Source organism: Leopardus geoffroyi, chromosome A2 (genome assembly GCF_018350155.1).
Source record: "Leopardus geoffroyi isolate Oge1 chromosome A2, O.geoffroyi_Oge1_pat1.0, whole genome shotgun sequence".
NCBI classification, from domain to species: domain Eukaryota; kingdom Metazoa; phylum Chordata; class Mammalia; order Carnivora; family Felidae; genus Leopardus; species Leopardus geoffroyi.
In genome coordinates, this window is record NC_059331.1 from 31015605 (window position 1) to 31039736 (window position 24132).

At 40.9% G+C, this 24132-nt stretch overlaps 1 protein-coding gene across 3 annotated transcripts in view; it reads left to right on the plus strand.

Annotated features, from left to right (window-relative positions):
• SYNPR (synaptoporin) overlaps positions 1–24132 on the plus strand; it is a 320817-nt gene that overhangs the window by 144556 nt on the left and 152129 nt on the right. Inside the window, exon 1 of one of the 3 annotated variants that reach the window (XM_045493417.1) lies at positions 12074–12460. The exons of the other annotated variants lie outside the window; for them this stretch is intronic. Coding sequence (XP_045349373.1) covers positions 12437–12460 — 24 coding nt within the window. The 5' untranslated portion in view covers positions 12074–12436. Of the gene's footprint in view, positions 1–12073; positions 12461–24132 lie in introns of those variants that run through there. 3 annotated transcript variants of the gene reach the window in all.

A 24132-nucleotide genomic window follows, 5' to 3' on the forward strand; every position in this document is an offset into this window, starting at 1 on the left:
GTTCAGGGAGCATTTCTGGTGGTCATTGGGCTTTGAGTTTTTAGTTTGTTGTATTTTAAGGAGGAATAAATGGGGGTAATTCGTATGAAGTATTTAGACAGGGCCTGACGCATAGATATCAGCCGTGATTGTTACTGCTGTTACTTCTATAGTGGTTTTCTCCTCTTGTTTGTGTGCATGAGCACGTGCTTCCTCAACGGGAAGACAAGACCCAAGACACGAAAGAGGTATGAGGAGAGGGGGGCATGAGGGCTCATTAAGCATACCTCTACCCCCCTGGAACAGATTCCAGAAGGCAACATTTCTCCCTTGAGATGAGACTCCTCTTCCTACTCGGAGCCTTTGCTGAATAGGGAACTCATCTTCTGTGACAAACAATGGTGGCCTTGTGGACTATAACTGGACTCCAGCACTGGCTTTGTGCGCTGTGTGGAGATTCTCTGACACCTGTGCCCTGGCCAACTCACACTGGCAAGAGGTAGTTGAGGGCTCTCCTGGATTATGATTCAGGAAGTCTGAGTTCGGAACTGATAATTCATGGTGTTTATAAGCTGCCCAGGTGATTTGGATGTGCAGTCAGGTGTGAGAAGCATACTGCAAAGTAACTTCTGTCTCCAGGATCCATATCTCAGAGCATTGCCGTGGCATAACAGAACGCACAGAATCTCAGGCCGACTCTCCTCCTCCAGCTAATGTCAGACAAGCTGTGTTATAGCCCCTTCCAGGGAGTTTCTGTCTCCACAATTTACATAGAGATGAGAGGAAAAGAGCTGCTCTTGGAGTTGAGATAAGTGACATTCTGGAAATATCAGAATGTCCTGTTCTTCAGATTCACTCTCTTAATTTGTATCATGCAACAACTTGGGAATGGCTTGAGAAGGAACTAACATTTTAAGGAAGACATTGGTAAAGCATTCTATTTTAAAAATAGATTCACAGCTGAAGAAGAAAACTGGTTTCTCTCTGTGTGAGTGCACATGGCATTTTGAACTGTTCTAAGCAGGTCTGCAGTAATAAATAATCAACGATCAGGGGAAGAACGTTTGCATCTTAGGCTTATGGGGGGAAACACTGAGCACAGGAGCTCCAATTAGTATTGCCAGTTTCAGTTCTCAAAGTACTTCCACAGGAACTGTCCCTCATTGGCATCCCAGATGACCTGTGAGGTAGCCAAGATTATAGCATCTCTCCTTGTACAAGCTCTGAATCCAGACATTAGGGAAAACTATAAAGAATGCAGAGGCATCCTCCAGAGTGGAGGGGTTGTTTTTGTTTTTTTTTTCCGGTTAGTAATATTGCAGGAGATTTTATTGACCAAATGGGTTTTGTTGGTTAACAAATTCTTGCTTTAAGCTAAATGGCCAAATCCTGTATCAGAGGAATCCAAAGACATTTTTGGCATAAGACAGACTCAAGGCAAAAGAGAGAGATTTTTCAAAGATTTCGTGAGCCCTCAAAATACTGCCCCAGGTCCCCGTGACCAGCTCCATTCTCTTGCCGCACAGCATCATAACCATATACATCCTGAAGGTGGGGGCTGAGAAGAGGGCAGGGAGAATGCTTTCAGATGGAATCATGACCAAATAGACCATGATTAGTGTCCTTGGAGCTAGTGTGGAAACACTCATGTTATAAATTCTACATTTGGAAAGCTGCATGGAGGGAGACAGATTTTATCCTCTTTCCTACCTGTGCCCTATTTTATTTAGTAAGACTTGTAATTTGTTCTGGTTTTTTGGAAGCATGCTGGTTTAACAGAGGGATTTTAACTCAATTTGTTGGAAGGAAAGGAAAACCAGAAAGCCATTTTGGAGGCATTTGAGTCTTAGATCTATCTTGCATTAGCAGGGAGAGAGAATGCATGTCACTTATGTTGTTAGAATTACCAGCAGGCCTCAGAGCCTGGAACCTACTTCAGATTCTGTGTCTCCCTCCCTCTCTGCCCCTCCCCCACTTGTGCTCTGTCTCTCTCTTCTCAAAAATAAATAAACGTTAAAAAAAATTAAAAAAAACAAAAAGGGGGGGGGGGCGCTTGGGCGGCTCAGTCGGTTAAGCATCCGACTTCAGCTCAGGTCATGATCTCACGTCTGTGAGTTCGAGCCCCGCGTGGGGCTCTGTGCTGACAGCTCAGAGTCTGGAGCCTGCTTCTGATTCTGTGTCTCCCTCCCTCTCTGCCCCTCCCCCACTTGTGCTCTGTCTCTCTCTTCTCAAAAATAAATAAACGTTAAAAAAAAAAAAGAATTACCAGCAGCCTTCCTTCTGTGTGTTACTTATGCAGCTCAGCATTATCATTCCCATTTTACAGGTGAAGAAATTGAAGTTTAGAAAAGGCTAAAAGGGTCACACGAGTGTGCAGAGTTGGCTATGACACCTCCCTTCATAGAGAAATTATCAGTGAAAAGCTCATGTAGCTCTTGATCAAATTTACTATTCATTTCTCAGTGTACTGGGCAAGATTATTGAAAATGGTCTTCATGTTTTTCTTCTCTTGCTCTTACTAGAGTGCTAACAAGATGCATGCAAAAAATGGACCTCGGGGATTCTTTCTGATATAAAGTCTTAATCCTTAATCATAGCAACAACTATTCATCTTGTGGTTCCACACCAGGCTTTAAGAAATATGTGTCAGGAACAGTCAAATTTGTAAGCCATCTATTTGTTGATGGAGCTCTCTCTATTATAAAAAATGATAGGAGGAAAACAGAGAGCTGCATCTTTGCTTTTCTGACTAGAATCACAAATACAGTCTTAAGCAAGCTTTTATTCATTTTTTTTTCTTTTTCTTTAATTATTTAGCAAAGACATAGCTAGTCCCTACTGTGTGCAAAGCAGTATTGGACTATGCAAGATAGAAGGAAGAATGATTGTACTGTCCAGAGGTTTATCGTGGGACCACTTTTATTTATTTATTTTTTTAAAAATTTTTACATTTATTTATTTATTTTTGAGAGACAGAGCACAAGTGGGGGATGGGCAGAGAGGGAAGGAGACACAAAATCCCAAGCAGACTCCAGGCTCCTAGCTGTCCGCACAGAGCCCGACGTGGGGCTCAAACTCACAGACCGCGAGATCATGACCTGAGCCAAAGTCGGAAGCTCAACCAACTGAGCCACCCAGGCACCCCATCGTGGGACCACTTTTAATGCCCAGAACGTTTAATTACACCGGAGCAGCAGGTGTAATCACCAGAAATTATGCAATTCAGATACATCATTGCTTTTGCTATCCAGTGAGTACTCAGAGAGGCGATGTTCAGCTGCCCACCTTGTATATGATAAACACATTAACAAGGCAAGTAATATGGGAATTTACAGTCAGGACTTTTGAGTCAGACAACCCAGCTTCAAACCCTAGCTCTAACACTTTTTTAGCTGTGCAGACGAGGGCAAGTTCTTGAACTGAGCTAAACCTTAGCTTTCTCATTTGTAAAATGAAGATAACAATAGATTCTGGATCACAGGGTTGAATGATAATCAGATGAGAGAGTTCACGAACAGAGCTTAGGCTAATAGGCAGGAATAAATATAGCATCTTTATTTGTATCAGAAAGATTCACTGCAGGAAATGACAATTGCCAAATCTCTCCATTAGATCAGCGGTTCTCCACGCTTTTTTGTTTAAGATGTAAACTTTTTGTCCAAGTGCAGTCATGTACGGAAGCCTGGGATACAGAACAGCAAACAGTGGAGTGGTTTCAAGCAGAGAAGATGGAACCCCTTGCACCTGCTTCCCATCTCCTTGCACCTTCTTCCTATCTGCCAAGGAGCATCTCTGTTGCATGCTTGGCATTCAGCTTTAAGCTATGATAGCAAAGATTATCCTTATATATTGTAATAGAGTTGTATGGGGACAGATCGTAGATACACTTGTGGTAAGCATAGTATAACATATAAAGAGAAGTATGCCAGGCATGTGCATGAATGAATCATGTGCATCATAATCACAATGAATATGAATCACCATATTATACACCTGAAACGAATGTAATATTGTATGTCAACTATACCCAACAAATTCTTCCTTTATTTTTTTAATGTTTTTTATTTTATTTTTTAATGTTAATTTATTTTTGAAAGAGAGAGAGAGAGAGACAGAGCACAAGCAGGAGAGGGGCAGAGAGAGAGAGGGAGACAACAGAATCCGAAGCAGGCTCCAGGGTCTGAGCTGTCAGCACAGAGCCCGACATGGGGCTCAAACCCACGAACTGTGAGATCATGACCTGAGCTGAAGTTGGATGCTCAACCGACTGAGCCACCCAGGTGCCCCTAATGCTTAATTATTTTTTAAAGGCTTTCTTTTTTAAAAGTTTTTTTTTTTTTAATGTGTATTTATTTTTGAGAGAGAGAGAGAGAGAAAGAGGACAGAGAGAATCCCAAGCAGGCTTAACGCTGTCAGCCAGGAGCCTGATGCGGGACTAATTCCCACAACCATGAGATCATGACCTGAGCCAAAATCAAGAGTCAGAGGCTTAACTGACTGAACCAGGCATCCCTAAAAAAAATTTTTTTGAAGATTTTCCTTATAATTATATTGTGAGTTGAGATGTTTTGGTCATTTGAATGTGCCATCTATATTCTAGTACATACAAGAATTTTGTCCAAGTATTTATTTTACTGTGACGTTTTATATTTTAAAAATTATAAGACTAGGGCAGTATGTTATGTGTTTCCTTTATAATTAAGAAATACGTCATAGAAGTTCAGCATTATTCATTCAGTAATTCAGCAAATATGTGTTAAGCATTATTTATACACCAGGTAGGATCTTGCTTATGCAAGAAAAATCGGAAAGATCCTAAGTTCGTTTTGGGCAGGAACTGTGTGTAACTTTTTCACAACCAAATCTGCAGAACTTAGCACATGCCTGGCATAGAGCACACACTCCATAAATAGTTGCTGAGCTGAAATTTTTAGGCTAATGAATGATTGCCCTCTCACTTCAGGAGATTAACAAAGTTTCTGTGGATTTGAGAATTGTTCTTCCCTGTTAAGAACATAAGCCTTCAGGTAGGCTTTAGCATGTAAAACCTGAGTCCTCTGCTCTCTCCAGAGTCAAAGTCTTTCTGGGATATTGAATGGGACGAAGCAACTCCATTGGCTTGGAAAATTTAATTAGAGCAGGAATGAATGCAGGAGATAACCCAGTACATAAAAAATGTAGAGATTTTGCCTGAGGTCCAGGAGATCATGGATGGACATCCAGGAATCCATAAACTCCACCAAGTATCAGAAAGATGCAGCTGTCCACATACATACCTGCTCTATAGGCTGGGTAGATTGACCAGTAACCTATGAACATTCAGAAATATCAACTCTCAAAATCAATTTTCAGCAAATATTTATTTGCTTTAAACGATATGTCTCAGTGTCATTTCTCTATTCCCTCATATTCAGGGAGGAAAATCTGTTCTATCTTTCTGAACAGGGCATGGGCTCTCCTTTCCACAACATGATAAGCTTTTCTCTCTAGAGGACAAAGGAAAGAGCCGTGCATCAAGTCTAAGCAAACAGTAGCTGGCAAAGATCGTCACTATCAAGGTTGTAACTGTCATTATTGTTGTTATATGCCAGATGTTTGCTAGGTACTTAGCAGTCTGTATGTATTAGTTTTCAAGTAGCCAATTTTATAGGTGAGGACCTGTGACAAGACTACATAAATGGTAAGTTAGAGAACTGGAGCTCAAATCCACCTGTTTGTATGGATGTCAGGTTCCAGGTGGGAAAGAGCTAGGGCACTCAAACTAACTAATTGAGGGGAATTTTTAAAAAGAGGTGAATTAAAAAGATATGGGCAGGGGGCGTCTGGGTGGCTCAGTTGGTTAAGTGTCCCACTTTGGCTCAGGTCATGATCTCATAGTTTGTGGGTTCAAGCCCCGCGTCGGGGTCTGTGCTGATAGCTCGGAGCCTGGAGCCTGCTTCGGACTCTGTGTCTCCCTCTCTCTCTGCCCCTCCCCCACTCATCCTCTGTCTCTGTCAAAAATAAATAAAAACATCAAAAAAAAAAAAAAAAGATATGGGCAGGGGACACCTGGGTGGCTCAGTTGGTTAAGTGTCTGACTTCAGCTCAGGTCATGATCTCACGGTTTGTGACTTCAAGCCCTGTGGCTTTGGATTCTGTGTCTCCCTTTCTCTCTGCCCCTCCCCTGCTCACTCTCTCTCTTTCTCTCTCTCTCAAAAATAAATAAACATTAAAATAAATTGGAGAAAAAAAGATATGGGCAGTGTTTTAGTAAAGCAGAAAGGAAGGGTGCATGTGCCATACCTAGTAACTAACTAAGAGGAGCTGTTACTACCCAAGGCAGGAAGGGTCAACTGTGGGGGGAGAGAGAGAGACCAAAAAATTGTATGGAGAAGGCAAACTCACAGCACCTGTGGCCTTTGCCAATGGGATGTAATCAATCAGTGACCCATCAGGAGGGATTTAGAGAATAAATACCCAGACTTCAGTTTCCTCCCACTCTGATCTGACTGTATGTATTTCCCACTGCCTGCACCTCCCATTGGGATGGTGTGGGGAAACGTTGTTCATTGATGTGGTCATTTAAGTTAGCCTTGTGGGACACAGTAGGTGGAAAAGGGGATCTAGAAGGAAAAACAGAAGCCGACCAGCACAATGCCTTCCTAAAGGGGAGTGCACATAACTATACATATTCTGCCCTCTAGATGATTCTGTCCATCCCTCATTAAGCAAATCATGATTGCTTGGCTGCCCTGTGTCGGGCACTTTGCTCTGGGCTGGGGACACGGAGATGAGTATGATATTATCCTCCCTTTGAAGAGCTTAGACTCATGGTCTTCAGAAAATGGGTCTTGAACATGTTCGATTAGCCATTTTAACTACCATTTTGTCTCCTTTTCCCTCCCAGGTGGGGCTACATTTCCAACCAAATATCCTAACATTCCTCAAACCTTGTCCCACTATATTTCTTAGCTTCCCCTGTTTCTATAAACTCTTTTATGTTCAGCTTCTTTTAGCCAGCCTTGAACTCTAGTGAGGAAAGCTAATGACCTAATAAATGTGTTCAAGTGATACTGATTTTATTTTGTCTCAGATATTTGAAAAGGAAAAGATACAGAGTTGGAGAAAAATATTCTTTTTATTACAAAGGAAATAAAAGACAGGGAGTTTAGAAGGTTCTGCCCTGACTCTGTATACCTGTTTACATTAGAATAAATTTCATTTACCTGGGTAGGAGTTGTGCTCAGTCAGAGCGAGGAAGGCACCATTAAAGATGTCAAGGTTGTTCCATAAGTGGATTGATTTTAAGTGCTCTCATTGCTATAGCTTGAAAGAGTTGTAATTGTTTTGGAGGCAAAATGGAAGAAACTTAGCTAATTCCCTTACTCCTTTATTAGTATGGCCAGAATAGTCTTGTCTTTGACTACCTCCCTTCCCCCACAGGAAGGGAGAGATACTTATGGTGCTGGAATTTTCCTCTCTGTGTTTGCTAAGTGCTTAGAAAGCTAAGTCTCCCACTGTCTAACCCAGAAGCGGGGAGGCCTGAAAGGACTCCTAATGAGAGGCCAGATGTTTAAGACTAGAAGCTGTAAGGGAGAGGAACTGTTACACGCACCAGAAGGTGTGTCCACCAAAGGAGAGACAAGCTTTCCAGTTCAAAGAAAAAAAAAAAATGTGTTTGAAGCTATCTGAAGGCCATGCTCAGTTGAAAGATCAGAGCTGAGGATTGGACCATATTGGAAATTAGCATTGCTAATGAGATCTTCAGAGACTTACAGATTATTTTAATCTACTTAACCTTCTCTATAAATACTCAATTTAGAAAACACTGTACTTCTATTTTTAATAGCCTAATAATAGGTAAGCATTCTTTTTAAGGCAGTAGCAACACTGTTAATATTACTTTTCAAAAAAGAACCCTCAAATAATGGCGTATGGCATTATTTTTGTCAGTTTCAATGGCATGTTAGAGAGTGATAGCCAGTTGTCTAAACTATCTGATAACGTGGAGGGTAAGGACAGTTGAAGTGGCTACCTGACAGGACTACTTGCTCTCTAATGACAAATGTACAGTCAGGTATCCAAATATCAGCTTCTCTGTATGGGCCTAGGTGCTCTGAATCCTGGGATCCCAAGTTTCTATAAAACATCTGATCGGTGTGGTTCACAATAGGAGTACTCCACTATCTTTGACATGACCTGACTTAATATGATGCTGAAATCTGAAGTCTTTCAGGAATGTTCCCTGGGTGAGGAGGTAAAAACAGTCTGTGTCCACTAATATGAATGATCCAATCACCCTTGTTCACCTGCCCTGCATATGAAGGCTAAGCTTCTCTCATTTTATTTTGTTTTATACATATATATATATATATATATTTTTTTTTTTTTTTTGAGAGAGAGAAAGAGAGAGAGAGAGAAAGAGAGAAAGCACTCACAAGCCAGGGAGGGGTAGAGGGAAAGAAAGAGAGAATCTTAAGTAGGCTCCACACACTGCACAGAACTCAGTGTGGGGTTCAATCTTGCCACCATGAGATCATGACCTCAGCCAAAAATCAAAAGTCAGGTGTTTAACTTACTGAAACACCCAGGTGCCCTAAGGCTAAGCTTCTTTTATGAACTTAGGTTTCTTTGCCTCTGTCTCAAGCCTAACTTGTTTTCATGTTGATTGATTCATTTATTTATACATTTGTTTAATCCAACAAATGTCAACTGAGTATCTACTATGTGCCAAGTACTCTGTTAAATGCCAAGGATATAGTATTGAGAAAAACCAGCTTCCTACTTTCATAGAGGTTATCTCCTAGTGAAGGAAGGTAATAAATTAAATGAGTAATAAATAAACAAGGGCATAACAGGCGGTATGAAGTACCCCCAAAACCGCATCTCCATACACGCACGCACACACACATCAATGACAAAGAAATAATGAAATAGGGTAATGTGAAATGAGCTGGCTGGGAAAGAGAGTTTTGTGGTTTTTTGTTTTTGTTTTTTAGGGTAGGAGGTCAGGGAAGAAGAACCCTCTACAGAGCAAAGTATAGCTAAGAAGTGAATGACAGAGGAAGAGATAGCAGGCAAAAGATCTAAGGAAAGAATGTTCCAGGCAGAAGGAAGAGCACGTACAAAGGTAGAGAAGGCCAGTGTGGCTGAAGAGTAGGGAGGGAGAGGGTTGGAATTAGATGCAAACAAAAAGGTATGCAAGAGCCAGAACACATAAGGCTTTGCAGCCATGGGAAAGAATTTCAGTTTTACTTTAAACCTACTAGACAACTATTGAAATATTTTTCTCAGATGAGTGATATGATTTGATTTATACTTTTAATAGCTCAATCTGAATAATATATGGAGAGTGATTTATAGGGATGGGGGCAAAAGGATGATCTGTTGGGAGTCTATTGCATTGGTTCAGGTGAGGGATGATTGATGGTAGAATGGTAGCAAGGGAAATGTAGAGAAGGTTAATGGTTTATTTGGCACAAAATATAGGGCAGAACAAGGTAAGTCAACCATCAGATGTGCATTGAACTTTTAGCCTTACACCCTTATCTAGTGAAAGGTTGACCCAGGAAAGCCTTTAGAAATCATTCAGTGGAAACCCTTCAATCTAAACATGAGAAAAACTGAAACATGGACACATTAGGGGACACAAAGGTCACTGAGAAGACTACTAGCAATCCCAAGACTGAGCCTCATGCCTCCCCTCCCACAGGATGTTAAATAAGGTGGCCAAGTCCATACAAAATCAACAGAGATTGGGCGTGGGACTTGTCAGCTTGGTACACCTTCTGTCTACACCAGGGTTCCCAGTCTCTACAATGTGAATCCACACAGTGGGAAGAGCAATGGAGTTATTTCAGGGTCTGTGTGTACATATGTGGATTACTCATACTCTGTAGGCTAAATAAATAAAAGTGTAGGTACAATCGTGTAGAGTGGCATGGTTAACAGCTTGCTGTCTGGCATCCAAGTTAGGTTCAAATCTTGGCTTTACCAATTATTAGACTGTGTACCTTTGAATAGATTACTTAACTCTTTGGGTCTTGATTTTCTCTTTGGTAAACTGGAATGAAAATAGTAACTCTTCCTAGTTTTGTGATGCCCACTTAATGTAATCCACTAAGAAAGAAAGAAAGAAAGAAAAGAAAGAAAGGGAAGTAGGAAAGAAGGAAGGAAGGAAGGGGGAAAGAAAATAAATCACTTAGTAGAGTAGGAAGAAGGAAAGAAAAAAGAAATTGCTTAGACCAGTGACACAGAACAAATATTCAAGAAATGTTCACTCATCATGTGGGAGACAACAGTTTTCTTTCTTTTACTTGAAATGGGGCCTTTAGTATTCAAGGCTGATGAGACTGAGTCACTCTCCACCCTGAAGAAAGTATTAAATGTCATTCTCCCCTATGGGTGTGTGGCTAGAACAGCGACCTTCTCAACTCTGCTCTCACACTGCTCACCAGCAGAAGGTAGGAACTGTGGCCTTCAGCACAGGGACCTTACTCCTTCACTCAATTTTTCATTCATTTATTCAACAAATGCTTACTGAGTGTGAACTTAGATACCTGGTGGTTCTTAGCCTTTTTGTTCTGCTTCAACTGTGTTCACTTGCTTAATTTACTGCCTTGAGTACCTCCCTCATTGAAATGCAGTGATTTTTCAATTGGCAGGTGAGGGGTGGTGGTGGAGGGAGTAAGGGGGCATAAGGTTCCTATGAGAATTTCAAAGGGGCCATGGGGTGTGTACAATCTGAAGCATTTGTAAGCACCCTGAAGGCTTGTGTGCAAGGAACAAACAGAACAAAGCTGGAGGATCCTTGTCCCAGGTTGTCTGTGTGTAGGGTGGGTTGAGAAGTGCTGCCTTAGCCTCTTCCATTTGTTCCCCACACTTCCCCACTGACAGTGCCATGAGGTGTTAGCATGCCCATTTTACAGAAGACATACTGAGGCTCAGAGATCTTAAGGAACTTCCCAAGTCCACTTGGCTGGCTAGTAAGCGGAGGTTTGGAACTAGACCCTGGTTGCCTGACTCCTCATCATATTCTGTTTGTTTGTTTGTCTGTTTGTTTGGTCCTACAACCTCCTACATGCCCAGCTGCCTTTCCCTTCCCACTGATTTATTAATGTGAATGGAGAAGGAAGGAAGGGAATCAGGGAGGTGGTGAAGATATGATGATGTGATGCGATGTAGTGGTGGTGGTGGTGGTGGTGTGTGTGTGTGTGTGTGTGTGTGTGTGTGAAAGAGATAGAGACAGAGGGGTAGGAGAACCCAGAGAAAGACTGGACAAATCCTGAATTAATAATACCCACCAACAAAAAACATAGTCCATCAAGGTGAGTTTCAATCTGCACCATCACCAACTGCACAAAAGATGAAGCAGACACACCTGGGTCAACTTTACACCATTTCTGCACAGAGTGGGCCCTGAAATTGGGAGCGGGAAGGGACGAGGCATAGAGGTCTCTTGGGCCATTGTTGTGGTACAGGCCATTGAGAGAGGTCACCCTCAGGAAGCCAGTGTGACAGGAGCATGGAAACCTCTCCGTGAATTCTGTGCCAATCGTCCCCAAACCTACTGCTTCAGGATGCCACGATTTCAGCCCCTGGAACTAGCCAAGCTAGTCTCCTCCCGCAGAGGCCCATTTGTAGAAAAAGCAGCCCCGGGTTATGTTTAAACCTCTGAAACCTTTTCAGTTTTATGATTTTGCAGAAGGCTCTAAGAAACACTCCTGTGACAAATGAGCAACCAAGTTGTAATCTGTCCCTTTCCCAGTTGCCAGAGCCTGAAAAGTCTTCCTGTACTATCCCCTTAATGATTATTTATGGCTGGTACATGCATTTCCCAAATGGGTCTCATGCATAACATCCAGGCATTTCCATAAAAATGAGGGCAGTTTTTTTTTTTTAACAAACATATAAACATTTACCTAATCTATGCAAATCTATTCATCAAGATTTTGTAAAACCACCACCTCCCACCCACACCCCCAAGCCACAAAATCCTGGCTCCTTTTTGTTTCCCAGTTTGTTTCTAAGCGCTGTGTGGAGGGAGGAGGGGGCTCCCGGAGTAAGGGGGGAGTTGGTGCTCTCTTCATGATGCAGCCTGCTTGCGCACAGCAGCCCTGTGCTTGCAGTTGTGAGCAAAGAGCCAAGTGTGGGAGCTCACCATGATGTTAACCACCTCCCCACAAGGCAGGCAGCCTTTCACCAGAGGGAAGTATCAGGTTGCTGTAGTTCGGCTGTGGGTTGTCACTGTCTAATAATATGACCGTTTTTCCATCTCTCTGCAAATAAGGCAGAAGCTGCTACCTGATTGGTATAACATCTCACTTTCCCTCCTCATTGATTTTCTTGTTCTCCTCCTTGGCTTCATAAAAAGAGGGACAAGTGGCTGGTGCTGTGGACAGAGAAGCTTTATTTTTAGTATGAGACAACCTCTATTTTCTTTCAGGAGAGGGAAGTTGGATTATCAATTCTTTTGTAAATGTGTATGGTGATATTTGCTCCGGTAAGTTTATATCTCTCTTGATTTACTGCTGGCTGTGGAGGTGTGTGTGTGTGTGTGTGTGTGTGTGTGTGTGTGTGTGTGTGTGTGTGTGTTTACATGTTTACACGTTTAGGCTGCATACTTTTCTTTCCAAGTGTCTTTTTTGAAATCTTTGGTGGTAAAATCTTGTTTTTTTTTTTTTATTTTGCTTTCTTATATTCATATTTTTAAGTCAAAGAGGCTGTGCTATGTGATAGTGCGATGCTTACCTTAGTTGTGGAAGGATGTGTCGGGTTTCTTTTAACATAGTAAGGAAACTATTTAAGCAAACTTATATTTGGCTTTATAAAAATGTAATGTCATTCTACCCACCCCTCCCCTTTGGAGTGTTTAATGTCCTAAGTCTATTCATTTTGCTACAACCTCCTTACCATTTTAATTAAAGTTTCTTCGTCAGTGTCAGAGCAAGAATTTCTTAAACTCCATAAATAGCTAGCAGATATCCTATGCAGTGCCAAAAGGGGTATGCTAATTTCATAAGGTCTTATAAAGGTGTAATGAATGAGATGAGTTTCCCTGTAAGATCGGGTATGTGCACCTTTAAATGAACTGAATTTATGAAAAGTATTCAGATCATTAAAGTCATATCTCTAGCATTCCGTGAAAAGATGGAATCACAAGTGGCTGTTGCTTCTCTTCTGTCTTTCTTTGCACTGTGTATTTGTGCCACCTTCTGCCAGATGCCCAGCCCTGGCTCTCATGTTTTTGTATCTGAAGATGATTAGGACAAAAGTTGCTGTTATTAAGTTCAAACTAGTGATGACTTTTAAATGCATTACCTAGTTAGCTGCATTATTCTTTTGTTTCCAGAGAGTATTAGAAGGTCTGAGTTCTTTGTTATTAATTCAGAAGTCTGGGAGAAATTCTGTTAATATAATTACCCTAGACAGAGATGATAAGATGATTAAGTAATTGCTCTAACAGAAACAAACTGATGCCTTAAGTTTCTCTTTATGTTACACAACCAAGAAGTCTGCACAGGGTTTTTCATGGTGAAATGAATTAGAGAATATATTTATAATGAAAGTTAAAGGCACCCTTGAATGAGAAACAAGATGAGGTCTGACTACATATTTTTCAAAGATTTTGAAAGTCAAGATGGGAATATCATGTGTATGCCCAGACCTTTTATGTGTAGAATCTTCAGAATAGCAATTATTCAGATCCTGAATCTTCTAAGGGCAACTCATGGAACTAGTAATGAGTGTCTAGGAATGCACTGATCCTCAAATCTACTTTCTTTGGGGCATTCTGCCCCTCCCACACCCTTTGCGTGCTGGAACAAAGTTACTCTTTCTTACAAACAGAATTTTGAATTCGATTAATCTAGTTCAGCCTCAAAAACCCTACAAACCCGCATGAACTTCTGTTGCCTGTTAGCAGGGTCACAGTTTTACTAACAACAGCTTTCGATGCCATAAATCCTCACTGGAACCAAGTGTTCTTCTGCAGATCATTTATTGAAAAACAAACAAAACTTTTATCCTTGGGCTGTTGGCATTTCTGGCTAAACAAACGCAAGAGCATTGAACATCCCTCTCCCTCCCCACATACCCTCTCCTCCAACATCCCTAATGCCTTTTGTTATCCTTCTCCTTTCATGGCTTTGTAACAGGTTACGTACAGAGTTGTTAGCTAAAAATGGAGCTTATCATCACCTGAAGCTGTGCAGTAATATAGATTAATGAAGATGTGAGGTGGATAGCACCCCGCGCATAAAAGCATCTGTTTTTGCCTCTTGATTGCCAGTTTACAAAAGTGTTAAGCTTCCAAGCGTGCTTGGACTCACTGATGTAGGAAGGGCATTGGGGCATCTGTATCTTCAATAGGTCAGGACCCTTAGTTTGACTTCGGGTTAGTGTGCATGGTCTTTAAAAGCATCCCTTCAGAAAACTCCAGCATGCCATGGCCAAAAAACTGTTGTAATCTATTCCAAGGAATAAAAAAACCGTGCCATGTTGGGGAAGGTAATCCAGGGAATTTTTGTTTCACAATGAGATAATTTATTCTTTTTAGCAAAATAAAGAATGTTAATAGTGGTTTCCATTTAGTAAGTACCTACTGTATGCTTAACTGTGCCAAGCATTTTACATAGTTTATTTAACCTTCACAACAATCCCACGAGGGAGATAACACAACCCTCCCCCGCCCCCCCCCCCCCATTCTTCAGATAAGAAAACAGACCTAGGGCAAGTATGTAACTTGTTTGGGGCAACACGATGATGATGATGATGATGATGATGATGATGATGATATTATTGATGATGACAGAACTCAGAACCAGGTAGGTTCATTCTAGAGTCATGCTTTTCATCTCTACCCTCTGTCAAGGCTTCACTTTAACTAGACCATCTTCAATCAACTCCTAGACTGGAATGCTTTGCTTGCTGGGGCTTACAAGAACACACCATATTTTCATTACTGTTCTCCCCACCTTCCGACACTGCATAACCTCCTTTTTCTCAGGCAGTGCTTTTGTGACTCCAAGCTAATTATGTGCTTGAAACTGGAGAATGTGTGTTTTATTTCCACTCAACTTGTGTATCTACAAAGATGTGGACTTGACGAAAGGGAGCCAGCCTACGGAAAGATATATGCAGAAGTGGCTAAATTAAGGTAGCTTTTTTAACTTATCAGAAGAAATCCATCCCTTTGACTTTCAATCTTTTGAACATAGGGTAAAAATAAAGATGGGATGATAACTTCAAAATCTCAAAATCTCAAGCCTGGTTTGTCGTTGATGCAAATGTAAAAAGCAATTGCAGCCGAATCGATTTATTTGTGGAGAACTTTGTAGAATTCTCATCTTCCTTGTACTCACCCCAGCATGATTTTCTTTCACTTCTGGCTAGCTGGAACGGGCTGAGGTGGCAGTTCAGGTAGAATATTGCAAAGTGACTGTACCACCTGGGTCATTAAAAAATGAACACAGCTGCCGATAAGCATGCTGAGAAGCGTGACAAAGTTTAAATCCAGAGTCCCCAAATGCATTCTTTTGCACCTGAGCACTGGGCTGCCCATTTGAAATCCATTTAAGCCAATAAAATTTGGTTGAGTCTTATAGGGGGGAAAAATGCAACTGACATAGAATCAATATGTTTGAAATTTCTTCTCAACTGCCAGTTTTCGGACTGGAGGCAGGGCACACTAGTCATGAGGTGAGTCTGTTAAATGCTGCATTTTATTCCCTCCAGTGAGAGAGAACAGATTATGAGTGATGGAAATGTTACCAGAAGCTAGAACCCAGCTCAGGACACCCTTACTATATTTCACCAAAAACCAGAGGGATCTGAAAAAATGAACAAAGAAAAAAACCACCCCCCACACAATGGGCACACAAAGAATTAAGGTTTGAGGTGTTGACACATATTGACTTCTTCGTGTGACTTGCTGTGTCTAATAAGCAGTAGCCTTTGAGCTCCCCACCTCCCGCCCTGGTGTAGACACCCAGTTAATTAAAAAGAATTCCGAGTGTAGTACACAATCTAATGTTTCCAAAATGATAGTCATTTTTGTCAGAGGCAAGCTTGGAAACTTATTGATTCTCTATTACTTCTTTTTCTTGCTCTTAAAAAAATAATAATTGGATGGTTTAATCAGAAAGTGTGGCATTAGAGCCAGTCAGGATAAAGACATTTAAATCCATCTGCTTTTTCCAACAGTATTTATGAAGATTCTAAATATATTAAGAGACAGCAAATGAGCACTTTTACTGTAATGAAATATGTTGTGCTCAGCCACAGTGCTCATCAAATACAGGCTCTTCCTTAAAACTAAACTTAAAGACAGTTTTATGAAGCATATCGTATTTCGGTCTCCATCTGCAAGATACAGCTTTCTTCACAGAGATGATCAAATCCAAAATAAAATAGCAGTAGAGGTTGTACCTGATCTTACCTATGTTTCCTTCTGTTTTTTTTTTTTTCCTTTGGCTGTGGATACATCTACTTAAACACACTGATCATTAAGAGCTTAAAAATGATCTATTAAGAAAGGAGAAAGCAGCTGGTGTAGGACGTAATGAGTGTTGGAGTAGTCCTGAATTTGTCATCAAACATTCTAAGCTGGTGCTACAAACAGAGCTGGTGGTCCTGTTCCCTACTTGTGTAAGAAAATGGAATCAGTGAGGGTTTTGAGCTTGATGTGAGTACATGAAGTGCTAAATCCTCTAGAAGAGGTTTTTGGTCATGGGTGTCTCTTTAAATGTTTAAAGATTAGGGATGAGTTGAAAATGGAAACACCTCGGTCTTTCTACTCTGCCGACTAATGGATCTGCATAATTAATATGTTTTACAGTGGTCATTTTTTAACACAGATTCTAGCCAGAAATACTAATGGAAAATCGTTCTGGGGCAACTTGAAACACATTCCACTAGTTTCTGGAAAGCTTATTTCCAACACAGGGCAGTCAGTTCACTGTGGAGCTTTGGGCTGGCCAATATAACTGGATAATCACTGACATTATGGTCCTTTGGGGGACTGATGTGTTGGACACAAAAGGCTTCTACTGATATAGTCTCCACGTGACCTCTTTAGCCCTGCTTACGGAATCTTCAAAACCTCCCACCAAGTTATGACACTGTCTCAGTGTAGACTTTCTGGCAAAGATGTGACAAATATTTCAGGTTCATTTTATTTTTGGTATAACACGGCCTTAAGAATGTTTGTGTCCAGAGGCGCCTGAGTGGCTCGGTTGGTGAAGCATCCAACTTTGGCTGAGGTCATGATCTCAGGGTTCATGGATGAGGTCATGATCTCAGGGTTCATGGATGTGATCCCTGTGTCGGGCTCTGTGCTGACAGCTCAGACCCTGGATCCTGCTTCAAATTCTGTGTCTTGGTATTTTTCTGTCCCTCCCCCACTCTCTCTCTTGTCTCTCAAAAATAAATAAATAAATGTTAAAATTTTTTTTTTTTGAAAAAAAGAATGTGTCCAATACGAATTATTATTGCAAGGACTTTTAAGTCACAATATTGTTATCTGCGTCTCAGTGATGAACCCATATATCTTTATCTGGTTTTGGATCTCCATAAGGGAGAAAAATGGATACAATTTTTCAAGACCTATGGCATTCAAATTGCTTTCTTGTGAATTGAATGGTCAAGACTTAAAACAAATTTTTTTAACTGAAAAATTAAAAAAAAAATTTACTTGGGGGAAGATATGAGAGAAAGATTGAAATATTGACTTCATCAGGCTTTCCTTCATTCATCATATATTTAAGGATGCCTGCCATGAGCCAGACACCATGCTAGGCATGAGAGATACAGTGATTAACAGGTAATATTTGCACTCCCAGAACTAAATGCCTTTTATTTTCCATTTTCTCACCTACACCTAGTTTCTATTTCATGGCCCAGGATGTGTCTTCTTAAAAGCATAATTGAACTGTTTTAGTAAGACATTCGCAGAAAATATGTGCTTTTGGTCGTATCTGTTCATGCTCAGAGAAGGAATAAGAATGAATCCATGTATTTACTCATGTGATTACTGTCTGGCTGAAATGGATGGTTTGAAGGGGGTAGCTGAAAGAGTTCATGCAAAGCATGTGTCTTATAAGCATTATTTATTGCTTCTAGGGATTCTCAGATTTGATAGGCTGTGCTTATTCTTACCCAGTGTTGGGGTAGAAAGAAAGGGAAGAAGATTCGACACGGCAAGAAAATAAAGAAGATGACGCATAAACTGAGAGGGTACCTAGAGGATCTAATAAGCCAGGATTTTTCAATCTGAACACTATTAGCATGTTGTCCCAGATAATTAAGTGATGTAGCGGCTGTTTTATGTATTACAGAATGTTTCCCACCACGCCTGGCCTCTACCCGCTAGATATCAGTAACAACTACCCCCCACCAAGTTGTCACAACCAAAATGATCTGCAGACAATGCCCAGTAACCCCGGGTTTAGAACCACTAAGCAAGAAGCGTCAGTGATCATCATCTGCTTTGACCCAAACTTCCCATTTCATTTCTACTCTTCTTACTTTCAGATGCATTGCTGCATGGTTCACCCCAAGATTATTGCGTTGTTTTCCCCAAACATTCTGTATAACTTGCCCAACAAATACAAGCAAGATATCTCTAAGTCTTTTTTACTATTATTATCTCATACTTCTGTATAGCACTTCACCACATTCACTTGGCTTACATTGTCTCATTTCATCCCAGCAATCAGCAAACGAGGCAGTACTAAAATATTACAAACTTTTAGCAGATGGAAAAGAATGGACATTTAGAATGGCCATATATCTAAATTCTTGCAATTAATGATGAATAGAACTGGGATTCACGCGCGCATACACTGACTAAAATTCCAGTGTTTTTCTATAGAATTATAGTATTTAAAAAGGGGGAGGGGAGTATATTTAAAGCACACCTTTTTGAGGCTATTTTGGAAATAAATGCGATGTAGTAGTGGATGGAAAGCCTAGATTTCACTTCTGCCTCAATATTTATTAGCTAAGGAGTTTGGGACAGTTCATTTACACTCTTAGAATTTCCTCAGTAGTTCATGGAATATAGGGTGATACATTACAAAAGTATCAGAAAGCCCTAGAGATCAGTCTAGCAAGTCTAGCTTTTGAAGTCAGATGGACCTACTGTATGAATCGGCATCCCATCAGGAAAATATGACACCCCCAAACTGTCTGACCTCTTTTTGATGACTGTAAAATATCAAAGCTTAATTTCTTTAAGTCTGAAAATTGAAGCCCTAAGAGGTGAGTTGAGTTTCTCAAGACCTGCTGGTGAATTTGGCACAGAAGGAAGACAAAAGCAGAGCTTAATGTCCTTCCAGACAAATGACCTGAAAAATCATTTCAAATGGGGAAAGGCCAGTTTATGGATCTGGCACATACCAGAAATGTACATGTTCTGGGTTGTTGCCAGATGTCTAGGTGCCTGAGTTAGGTCCCTAGTTGTTTAATTGAGTACACCCAAGAATCTTTGGGGTGAGTTTAACCATGTTTCTAGCCTCATTAGAAGCTCCAGAGTAATGGAGCTCCTTGATGGATCTTAGAAGAGTGAAAGACATTGAGAACACACGAAGGGTGGGTGGTAATTTTCCATAGCACTCATCATACATGCTTCTGAGCTTGAATAGATGCATGGCTTTTCCAGAAGGAGGGCTCATATTGTACCTGCGCCCATATCCTTGTTAAAAGTTATCGGTAAGGGGTGCCTGGGTGCCTCAGTTGGTTAAGCATCTGACTTCAGCTCAGGTCACGATCTCACAGTTTGTGGGTTTGAGCCCTGCGTCAGGCTCTGTGCTGACAGCTAGGAGCCTGGAGCCTGCTTTGGATTCTGTATCTCCCTCTCTCTCTGCCCCTCTCCCGCTCGTTCTCTGTCTCTCTCTGTCTCTCTCTCTCTCTCAAAAAGAAATAAACATTAAAAAAAATTTTTTAGGGGCGCCTGGGTGGCTCAGTCGGTTGAGCGTCCGACTTCGGCTCAGGTCGCGATCTCACTGTCAGTGAGTTCGAGCCCCGCGTCGGGCTCTGGGCTGATGGCTCAGAGCCTGGAGCCTGCTTCCATTCTGTGTCTCCCCCTCTCTCTGCCCCTCCCCCGTTCATGCTCTGTCTCTCTCTGTCTCAAAAATAAATAAAACGTTAAAAAAAATTTAAAAAAATTTATTTTAAAGGTGTCAGTAAGTTTTGAGACCCTTGGCACATTTGCCAAGGTAAAAGGCTTTGTAAGCATATTATTCTGGCAGAATGCCCATCAAGAAATGTCTCCTGCCTGTACTATCTTGCACTGTCTTGGAGAACTGACTTGGAATGAAAGGTCCAAATCCTAGCTCTGCCACTTATGCTCATGCATGGCTTTAGACCATTCATTTGCCTGCTCTGAGCCTCAGTCTCTTCATCTGTAAGATGGAAATAATGCTTGTTCTCCCTAGAATTGCGGAGAGGATTGCTGTCATAGACAATATAGGAAAGCCTTGTGAGACCTTGCAGGCCTAGATGCTATTGTGCCTATCTGCTATCACTACTGTCACTATCATTAATTCCTTTCTTGTGCAGGCAAAGGCCATTCTGCTATCAGTTTTCATTCACTCCATGCCCTGATGAATGCAAGAGGTTAGGGGAAATGTTTCCTCAGTCTACCAGGAAAATGACTGCAGTTATGGGATGTGTCTAAAGTAGTCTGGAAATGCTTTGATGGGCAATTCCATCTCAAAGGGAGATTTATATCCATATTATAAATTGCAGAGACAGTATCATCGCTGAGGAATAACTGTAATAAAACCAAATGCAATATGGGTAAAGCAATTCCCTATGATCAATTCATCTTAAGAAATGACCCTGAATTTTTCTTTCTACTCCCTTGGAACCTTCTCATTCTCTTCCATCCAGGCATAACCCATTTGCTGTGTTGAGTGAGAGAGTAGGTCAACATGACCTCTGACATCGGTCCATCATGTTCTAATACTTGTGTGACCTTAATCCTCCCCTCTCTCTATGTGATCCCAGAAGCTCCTTGAGAGAATTGACAAATGCTCATTTTCCCCTCTTGGGGGACCAAAGCTCAGGGAAAGGCTCTCAATGCCTGCCCTGGATTCCATGTTAGCACCTAATGCAGGAAATTCACAAGTTTCTCATTTCTCATATTTTATTTACTTCTAAGCACCTCCTGACACATCTGATCAGAAACCTCAGTTCGCTCATATTTTTTTCCAAGACCATTATTTGCTGGCAATCCTTCCCCAGATTCCTTTCCCTCAGCTTACCTTTTCACCCCAAGAGTGGTATTCATAAAGTCCTCATCCTCCAAGGAATTTGGGAAACACTTTCTCCAAACCTCTCCCAGACCAGTTCCCCAGGATAATTTTTCCTCCTCTATCCTCCAGCAGAGTGTTTCTCAGCTTTTTTTCTGTGGAAGACAAGGATGTTTTCTCACTCATTCACTCATTTACTTGTTCATCCAGCCGTTCATTTATGCTATCTACTCTATTTATTGAGCAGCGATGATGTGCCTGGCTCAGTGGTAAAATTTGGGATACAGAGGGACGCCTGGCTGGCTCAGTTGGTATATAGCATGTACCTCTTGATCATGGTCATGGGTTTGAGCCCCATGTTGGGTGTAGCATTACTTAAATAAAATCTTTTTTAAAAATTGGAGATACAGGGGCGCCTGGGTGGCTAGTCTGTTGAGCGTCCGACTTCAGCTCAGGTCATGATCTCACAGTTTGTGGGTTCAAGCCCCACGTCGAGCTCTGTGCTGACAGCTCAGAGCCTGGAGCCTGCAGCCTGCTTTGCATTCTGTGTCTTCCTCTCTCTCTCTCTGTCCCTCCCCCACTTGTGCTCTCTGTCTCTCAAAAATAAATTAAAATGGTAAAAAAAAAAATTTTTTTTAATAAAAACTGGAGATACAGAGGTAACTAAAACAGATGTAGTCCCTACTCTCCTAACATTTGCAGTCTAATGGGGGAAGAGTCCATTTAAAAATCCCTCAAAAGTGATTTAATTACCCTCGTAGTAAGGGCTAAAAGCTAAGCCATCCTGGGTACTAATTGTGTGACAGGCACAGCGCCAAGTGCTTTATGCATATTAATTCATTCACTCTTCAGAACAACTCTTTGAAGGTGTTAAAAGGAGGAAGAATTGGAGCCCATAAAATCCTGAAGGACCTGGAGTCCTTTCATAAGTGTAGGGATATTGAATGAGGGTCACACACAACAGGACAACATGCCAAGAGATCCTATAACTGACATGTATGTAGCACTTACCACGCACCCAGCTCTGTGCTCTCCATCTCACATCAGCAGCGTCTGGGAGCTTCTTGGAGTGCAGAATATTGGGTTCCAGCCCAGACTTAGTGTCAGAATCTACATTTAGATGATCTCTAGCTGATCTGACCTGCATAGTGAAGTTTTAGAAAGTCAGCTGTAGAACAAGTTAAAAGATTGGGCTTCCAGCCCTGGTTTTGATGCTCACTGACCGGTTGTTTGAGCTCCCCAGATCTTCTTTGCTTTGCCTCTTCAGCGAGGATGACCTCAGCCCTCCTCGTGGATGGTATCAAGGGTCACCTCCCTGCCACCACCTCTCTCCCCACCATAAGAGCCCTAAGCTGCTGGGAAAAAAGATTCTATAGAAACTGTGAGTCTCTTTTACCTCCAGGATCTTTTTCACCTAGCATGGACCGTGGACCATCTACATCAGAATCACCTGGGGAGTTTATTATAAATGATGTTTAGGGGCACCGGGGTGGCTCAGTCAGTTAAGCGTCCAACTTTGGCTCAGGGCATAAACTCATGGTTCGTGGGCTTGAGCCCCACATCAGGCTCTGTGCTAACAGTGCCAAGCCTGCTTGGGATTTTCTCTCTCTCTCTCTCTCTATCTCTCTGCCCCTCCTCCGCTCTCCCTCTCTCTCTCTTTCAAAATAAATAAGCTTAAATTTTTTTTTAATTAAATGATGTTTAGGTTAAAAGTAGACTTCTCAGAGCAGCAGTAATACCAAAATATAGTGTAATAACATCTTTAAACACTAAGAGGAAATGACTGTCAGATTAGAATTTAAGATGTAATTTATGCAGCACAAGGTAAGGTATTTATCCAGAACAAGGATGCAATAAAAACATTATCAGACAAACATTATATCACATTTAGTTTTTACCTTTAATTAATCCTTTTTTTGGGAGAAACTATCACTGTGGAATGTATACTTTGGATCTATCCAAACTTTGGATTCAAATTCTGGTTCCCTTTCCCCACTAGCTGTGAAACTGTTAGTCCAGTGGTTTATATTTCTTGAACCTCAGTTTTCTTATCTGTGAAGTGAGGAAAGAATTCTCCCCATGGGAGAATGAGGGGCTGTCGTAAGGTTCTCAATAGTATTTATAAGTATGTGGCATATAGTACTATACTAACTAAATCATAATTGTTATTATTGCTTGTTAAACAAAATGAAATTTCACGAAATTACTCTCAAATTATCTATAATATCATGACATAATCATGAAATTATAGTTTAGTTGCTATAAATAGAAACCCACTTTGAAAATTGTAGAAGTGATGTTTAATTTAATTTCAGCATGTAGATCTTATCATTTCAATCATTCATCTATTTAGTCATTCAACACATGTTCATTAAGATTCTACTAAGTGCAAGGAACTTTCCCAGTCACTGGAAATGCAGGAGTGTTATGTATTATTCAGAGGTTTGGAGATGGGGGAGGAGGGCAATAAACAAATAATAGAAAATGTTGGATCATGCTAAAAGCGATAGAGAAATATACATCAGGTCATTCTTTCAAACCCATATTTTTAAAACTTAAATTTATCAAGAGAAACCTACAGCAAACCTACATTTAGAACTGTAAATAACTATTTTTTTATCTTTGTGAATTTTCAGATTTTCTCTCTAGGATTTCCTAAAAATCTAGAATTATCCTATTTGAAGAACTGAAATTGATTCAAGGCTTGATGACCAACTGGTACCAACCTTCCATCTTCCCATAGAAAGTTTGACAATGGCAGGTTCATGGTACTGAATACTTGACTGTGATGTGTCATTCCATGTGATACTAACAATACCAAGGAAACAAGTAGATTAATTGTATATTGAGTTTTCCATCAATTAAAGTAAACTGTAGCTTAGAAAGTTCATTTTCATGGTGAACCTGGGTAACTCAGTAG